Here is a 7,844-nt window from a genome sequence, read left to right on the forward strand (position 1 = left end):
GGTTACACTGCTAATAAAAGCCACTAGACATTTATATATGAAATGCACACATTTTGTTATATTTCCACGTATTGATATAATTTGAATGAAATAAATGTTTTAAGAAACCTGGTTCTTGATGTTTTTATCTAATGCTGTGTGTTAGCTTTATTAGTAGTATTTGTCTTTGTCAGCTTATTAACCACAAACTAGAGTCCACTTTTAATATCATTGTCTCCTTCTATTCCGTAAGAAAATATTTACTCAAAAAAAAAAAAAAAAAAAAAAAAAAAAAAGCCTAGGTATGTTCACTAATCAAATCTCATTTATTCTGCAAATATTTTTCCAGCTCATGTAAGTTCAAATAAGACAGACAGATTGTAGATTTTCATTTGTTTTATTGTCAAGGCTGAACAGCCTCCAGTCAAAGTGAGAACATGTCATGATTAGTTATGTATTTTACAGCAAGCGAGAAGTCGTGAGGCACTGGAGTAAATATTGTGATGTGTAATAGATGCCATGAGCAGATTCCTCTCTGATTGGCTAATGCTTCTGACATCATAAACGGAACTCATTTCATGAAAGCAATACAGTTTAGCCATTGAATTTATAAGATGAGTTAGAACTGGAAATAAACCGTTTGAATGGGTCTAAATCAGAAATCAGTGAGAAAGAACAGCTCTGGGGCAGCGATGTTTAAAAGTGTGTTGAGAACGCTGAGATTGTTCATTGGTTAGTGAGATGTGTTGGCTGGTGTGCTTATCATGCATATCATCTACCTTCGATATTACCCTCTGTGGAACAAAGAACAAACAACATATGTGTGGTTTTGATTACAATTTGCAGTATATTCGTGATATTTTCATTTTGCAATACATTTTACATAACAGGTGAGAATAAACAACCGTGACTACCGGTACGCACCTGTGTATCGGGGCGTGGTCAGAGGCGGAGTCTATCCTCGGCTGCTGGGAAGACGGCCTACACCAATCCGGTCAATCGGATTGCTGACTCGTCGCCTTGGCAACTCAACGGCCTTCCTGTGGACATAACGCAAAGTAATCAGCCATTGATTTCATTAAGAATTACTGCTTTAGTCGATCACTCACAATTGTGGATTACCATTTTCCCTTTTTCCTTCACAATAATACAGAGTGGAAAGACAGGTCAGTCAAGCGAAGTTAAGGCAAGTATCACGAATACATGATTGAAAAACATCTCGACGTGATTTTCCAGAAACAGTTGAACATGTTTCAATAAAGTGCAAAGGATTTGATAATGAAAGATGACAACTTAAGCACTTTTCACAGAATCAGTTTTCACTTCAGAAGTTGTTAAACAAAGATGCAATTGAAAAAAGTGCATAATAGCATATACTGTTGAAATATTGCAAAGATTTAAAACTGGAGACGCTTTTTGTATTGTTTTTTTAGTCTTCGCTTACGGGGGGTACAATGGTGTTTCATGTATTCAGAGTTGTGCACAGTGTTAAAGAAATGGATTCTCATGCTAAACATGGCAAAAGTAAAAAAAAAAAAAAAAAATAGAAGAATGACTGAGAATTTCTGTGCCGAAAATCTTACTTCCGGGTTGGTACAAGTTTTGGTTGTTTTTTTTCGATTGTGGATTTAATGACATAGACGAAAGTGGAACTCCTTATATGAGCATTTATCTCGCGAAAGTGGGCCCACGCACACGTTGACCAAAGGAGAGCAAGACCGTGCACATCAACGCGCTTCCTCTAGAAATCGTCGCCAGCGCTGCATAGGATTTGTTCGAGAATGTCTCAAAGTAACAGCGTTTTTGGATGTCAGGGAAAGTTTACCACGTTCAGATTCCCAAAGAACCCAGCGTTACATGAACAGTGGATGCAGTTTGTTTTTCTGGGGCAGCAACGGAGTGTATCAAGTGCTTGTGTGTGTTCTGGTCATTTGAGTGACGAATGTTTTATAAACAAGCCCAGGTCGACGCTGGATTTGCACATCGTTTTTTTTTTCTATTAAAACAAGGAGCCGTCCCTGTGATAAAAGACCCCATTCATGTAAGTACAATTGCATCAGATTTCTGTATTTTGTTGGAAATCAGCACATAAGTGAATACATGTTAATGGAAACAACACAAAATATCAGTATTATAGCTCCGCCCAGGGCACGCCTCCAGGAGCTCGGCTTTTTCCGGAGGGAATCGGAAAGCTGTATTTTTTTTTTTTAAATAAATATTATAAAACTAAAAACATTTTGGATATATGAAGGATGCAGTATTACTCTATAGGTACTCAAGATTAACATGAGATTAGGTGAAACTATTTATGTTATGTACCCTTTAAGGTCGATGCTCCATACTCCACCCCAGTAGGTGGTAGTATATGCACCCAAAGCTGGTTTGCCAACCACCATAAAACGATAAAAAGAGGAAGTATCATGTATGGATGTGTTAAAAAAATAGCATACTAACATACCACTCTGTGTATCCACCTTACTTTCTAAGTACTGTAAGAGCGGGCATGGCCATTTGTTACTTGAATGTGCGAGGCTTCCAGTTTCACCCACTTCCATTTTTTTAATCTGTACAATACACCTGGTTATGCTACTTTATATTTCTAAGAAACTGATATTTCTAAAATGATATTAATTTATTGCCATAATTGTAAACACACTGGTTTGTAGCACAAATATTTTTACCATTTACTGCACTTCCTTATTCTTCTAGCTGGTTATCAATAGCAGCCAATTAAGTGAAATCAAATAGGCCTACTATATACAAAGCATGGACAACTTGCAATGCACTCAACTTGACCTTTCATTTCCAAAGTGATGAATCAAAATTAACATATTTTTGTAACATTTCATCTTAGTGAAAAACCTTTCATTTCCAAAGTGATGAATCAAAAAGGTTTTTCTTAAACCCATATTTGTTCTACAGTAATCTCTTGATTTTTATCTGGAAAACCTGGAAGATTTGGAAAAAAAGATATGGAAGATTTCTTGAGAAAATGTGAAAGTCTAGTCACAAAATCCAACATTGACTTTCAAGTTGAATATCTTTGCTGAGGACACATGGAACAGTCACATAGCTATGCAGTGGTTTTCGTAAGATTTCATGTGTTTATCAGGCTCATGACAGAAGATTTGGGGGTTGAGATTTGATAATGCATGGCGTGGTGCTTTCGCTGCTGTTCTTGGCTTCTGTCCTGATCTTATCAAGTGCTGAGGATCATTTAGATAGAGCCTTGTTGGAGCCCTAGGCCATGCTGAGTTACGCTGCATGTTCTCTCCAGCAGGGAGATCAAATCATTCACAGTGATAAAACAGTTTTGATCATTGACTGGAAGTCCGATGGTACAGTCATCAGCACAGTTGGACTGTCCATTCCCATAAATCAGCATCAGACACTTATTATGTCAAACAAAACCTCCATCCACACCACAGTGACTCCACCCAAGAAATAGAAGTAACTTTAACTGTAGGCTACAGACAAAACATTAATTGCACTTAGTGAACTGTAAAAGCACAAACAGGTTCACGCAAAGCTATCAAGCTGTGCATCACAGACTTCTGCCAATAAAAACTGTATATGATCGAGCCAAAGCTACCTACGGTTCATCATCTGTTCGGGATCATAGCACATTAAAAAATGTGTTTTTGTATGTTTTTCAGACTTAAAAAAGAAAATTTACAGTGCTATGATTCATTTGAGACAATATGCATGACATATACAGTATGAACAATTATTGTTAAAGAACACCAATAAGGTATCCAAAGTATCCATTTAAAAATGTACTACAAAGTGTAAAATATGGTTTCATTATTATTCATTAAATATTTTAATAATAAAAATAATATTGTATTAGTTATTTCAATTATTTTGCAGTCTAAGGAGGGAATTATTTTTATTTCTGTTTCCATACAAAAAGATGATAGTTTCCTTTTACTCCTGTCTCTTACCTCTGCTTGTTGCTTTTGGGATCCATATTGCTGATTGACAGGCGATCAAGAGGCGTGTTGGATCCGGGAAAGCTCCGTTTCCTCTTGGTCTCAATGACATCGTTCTCCAGTCGGACCAGCTGGTCGTGCAGGAGGAGTTTAGCGTTCACGGCTCCTGATGTCTTCTGCTCGGTTTGGCCTCGCTGGACACTGCGGCCCTCCACAACAGATGATTCCACATACTAGATTACCAAGAAATGGAAATACTAATCATGTAAGACACAATAATAAAGTTTTATTTCACATGGAGAAACAGGGAGACTGGGTGACCACGTGGGTCAGTTGTCAGACAGGTAGCTTATGTTCAGGAGAAGGTGATGTTTGCGTTCTCCTGGGGAGACTTTCTAGGGAAATCCCTACTGTATTTACTGAACACTCAGACTGATGACAGTTTATCATCTCTCACTTGTACCAGTTAGTCTCATCACCTACATGAAGTCTGTTTTTGTGTTTCTGAAGACAGGCAGGGTGAATTTCCCTCACAAAACAAATAATATAACCTAATTCTCTCTCTCTCTCATATACAGTATGTATATTTATATATCAGCGAGACCTGGACTCACCTCTGATCTTTCTTGGGGTACGTGAAGGCTTTCTGCACTGCAGTGGAACAAGGTCAGTGTCAGCAGACCGGAGAGCATCACACATCCACAGCCCATCATCTACAATACAATTAAAATACAATTAACAAGGTGATTATTGACAACCAATATTATATAAAACTATGAAAAAGTTTGGGGACTTGAGTCTCCTATGCTCAGCAAGGCTGAATTTATTTGATCAAATATACAGTAAACGGTAATATTGTGAAATAGTTGTACAGTTTAAAACAGCTGTTTTCTATTTTAACAGGCTATTTAAAAAAAAAAAATTCCTGCGATGGTAAAGCTGAATTTTTAGCAGCCATTGCTCGAGATCCTTCAGAAATCATTCTAATATGCTACAACGATTACAATGATTACAGTTTTTATTTCTCTGTGTCAGTGCATTGTAAATTGAGCGTACACACACACACACACACACACTTCAGCTTCAGCACCGTGTTGAATTACTGTGATACAGGGCGGTGTTTACATTCATCTAGACTCCATCTGTGAAAATACACTCTGACTGGGCGGTCCGGCAGCCGTGAGAGTGTGAGAATGCTTCTAACACACACCCTCTACACAAACACATGAACTCAGCCCAAACACACACTCTGACCTGCACCCCTACCTGTGTGTCCCCAAAACACACTCTTAACCACAATCACACAAAAACATCCTTACGGCGGGACTGCATGTTACTGTAGTTTCGCATCACTTAAGTAAATGTTTTATAGTGATGATCAATTTATTTACAGTATATATAATATTAGAAGACCAGTGTCTTAGCCATTACACTTATTTAGATTTTTGACCGCAGTATTCAGATTATGATGCTGCACTGAATCTTACATTTTGACTGCCGCTTGCTGGAGAAGTGCTAAATTGCAACTATAGAAATGACATGATATTTGTGACACTTTCCTTTAAACATTTATTTTTAAATGAATTTGATATAAATTAAATAAATGCAAAGTCCAGTGACTGGTAAGAACCTCTACCACATAGTAATAGGTAACCTAACAGATAGATAGATAGATAGATAGATAGATAGATAGATAGATAGATAGTGCTTAACAGTGTCTGCTAAATGCATAAATCTATATGTAGATACATTGTAAAAAATATTTTTAAGTTAGAAATAAAATATAGATTGTTAGAGTATGTTTTAGCATGCAAGAAAATATGATTTATTTCTACTTTAAAGTGTTACTTACCATGTGTTTGTAATTAATTGTGAAGTTTGCTAGAAATGTTTTAGTGAACATTGTTTCTACATAAATTATTTTTTCAGCATTTAGATAAACATAGCTAAAATAGTTTGTGAAATTCTGACCTTGAATCCTCTAATCCATGGATTTCATAACCCATTGTTTCAAAACCCAAATGTTCTCACCAAATATGAACACCTGCCACAGTATTCCTCCTAGATTTTTTTTTAAATCTCTTCTGCAGGATTGTAGATTATTTTACAAAAATGCCCAATAATGCATTTCCACCTATCAGTTGACCCAGAGTGTCCCGTCCTTGGCATTTGAGATGCAGCCCCTGTCCTGCCCCACGACTGGGAAAATGCATTGTCCAGCAACATGGGCTAACTTTAGCATTTTCCGTCCCCAAAAATAAACAACTCCAGCCATCTCCCATTGCCCACACACACTTCACTGGACACCCTGCACACACACAAACTCGCTCTTTCAAAGACACTCAACAGCTCTCTGATACCAGACATGATTTCACACCTCTGTGTCACTATTGCAGTAATGCAACATCAACAGGATGTTTCCGATACTGGCTCATCTGTAACCCTGGAGCTCAAACAAATTCACAGTTGCTTATCAAACAGCAGATTCTGGACCAATAACCAGCATTATTCAACTGCGACTCCTAACAAACGTCTTCAAATACATCTCCAACACCTGTCTGCTCACCTTTCCACCCAAACACACACACACACACTCACACAGCCCTGTAGGAACATGCAGGTTGGTCTTTCTCCAAGGCTCCTTACCCTTAATCTGATTCGGTTTCAGTCACACGGGGATGGACAGATGGACACTGTGCAGTTCCTGGAATTTCTCACGTTCTCTGCCTTCGCTGGTTCCTGCTGTTGTCTTTCCCGGTTTTATAGGCTCTCGCCGGGAATCTCCACTCCAATCGGTGGTCGCGGTTGCTCTGACATCATTTCTGCAGGTTTTCCACTGTGGCTCGCCCTGAAGCCGCTCTCCCCAACTCTCTCATCTTCATTATGATTACCAACTAATAGCAACCCGAGGGAGCAGCTGGACACGTTTGAATGTGCGTGTCACTTCTGTCTCTTTCTGTCCGTCTTTCTTGGCTTACACTTGCACAACCAAAAGTTCCCGGAAGGTCAGCTTCTAACTGAGAACCCTCTGTGTTTCCACAGGTTAGAGAGTGTGTGTGTAGGAGGACAGGGTTTATAGGTAGTTTATCTCTCTTTGGCATGCAATCCTATCTCTTGTGTATAAACTACACTGTATCTGGCCACATGAGTGTGTGTATTGATGGTCCTCGATGACCTGCATCTTGTAATTCACTCAACTTTTCTCTTGGAGTGAGAAAGTTAGGTGGTGTTAGGTTGTGAACAGTTCCCCAGCAGACTGCCTGTTCTCACACTATATTTATCTGCACACACAGAGCTCATCTCTCTTTACTCCCACTGTTAAATAAAGAGCAGACCACGCAGGCCTGTCTACCACACCAAAATTTCCACAGAGACCCTACGATGATCCCTCTCTCGCTCTCTCTTTCTCCCTCGCTAAGATGTTTTGGAAAATCAGAGGACACCAAAGAGGGGAAGCCAGGAGACGTGCATGTGTGCGTGTACTGATATAATCAGTGTCTTTGTCTTTACCAGAGAAAAAATGTATTGCTCTTTCATCGCTTAAGAGGCGCAATGGGGTTCCAACAATTCCTTAGAAGACGTAAAAATAGACAAAATGTTAATAAGACAATAGAAAATAGACAACAGTTGTCTTTTGACAACAACTGACATTATACAGTCAGTGCAGAGCTTAAATGGTTCACATAGCTCAGATTATTTGGTCTTGGTATAATTTGATGAAAAATCTTTGATGGTATACTTTGAAATCTTGAAAACTGAGGATAGTATGGGACTTCAAACTCGGATATCTTTTGAAAATCTGAAGAAATTTGTGAGATTAAAAGGTATTTTCTCAGAATAATAACCTGGATCAAGTTATGGTATTTTAATTACAAAGGACAAGGTCAAAAAATGTTTTCATTCCATACCAACTTTAAAGCAAATGTGTCCAAT

At 38.3% G+C, this 7,844-nt stretch overlaps 1 protein-coding gene across 1 annotated transcript; it reads right to left on the bottom strand.

Moving 5' to 3' along the window:
- Window positions 1-450: 450 nt before the first annotated feature.
- On the bottom strand, window positions 451-6,637 carry LOC113078804 (osteocrin-like). The gene is made up of 5 exons (XM_026251117.1): window positions 6,558-6,637; window positions 4,526-4,624; window positions 3,924-4,144; window positions 904-1,019; window positions 451-773 (listed from the first exon to the last, which is right to left on the bottom strand). The coding sequence occupies exons 2-4, from the start codon at window positions 4,622-4,624 to the stop codon at window positions 935-937; spliced, it is 405 nt and encodes a 134-aa protein (XP_026106902.1). The 5' UTR covers window positions 6,558-6,637; the 3' UTR covers window positions 451-773; window positions 904-934.
- Between the last annotated feature and the right edge of the window lie 1,207 nt (window positions 6,638-7,844).

The sequence above is a fragment of the Carassius auratus genome, unplaced genomic scaffold (genome assembly GCF_003368295.1).
Source record: "Carassius auratus strain Wakin unplaced genomic scaffold, ASM336829v1 scaf_tig00026611, whole genome shotgun sequence".
In the NCBI taxonomy this organism is placed as follows: domain Eukaryota; kingdom Metazoa; phylum Chordata; class Actinopteri; order Cypriniformes; family Cyprinidae; genus Carassius; species Carassius auratus.

Coding starts and splice junctions, on each gene's coding strand:
- LOC113078804 (XM_026251117.1), bottom strand. CDS start 4,624: ATGATGGGCTGTGGATGTGTGATGCTCTCCGGTCTGCTGACACTGACC. Junction 4,145..4,525: donor TACCCCAAGAAAGATCAGAG/GTGAGTCCAGGT, acceptor TTGGTAATCTAG/TATGTGGAATCATCTGTTGT. Junction 1,020..3,923: donor CCCAAAAGCAACAAGCAGAG/GTAAGAGACAGG, acceptor TTATGTCCACAG/GAAGGCCGTTGAGTTGCCAA.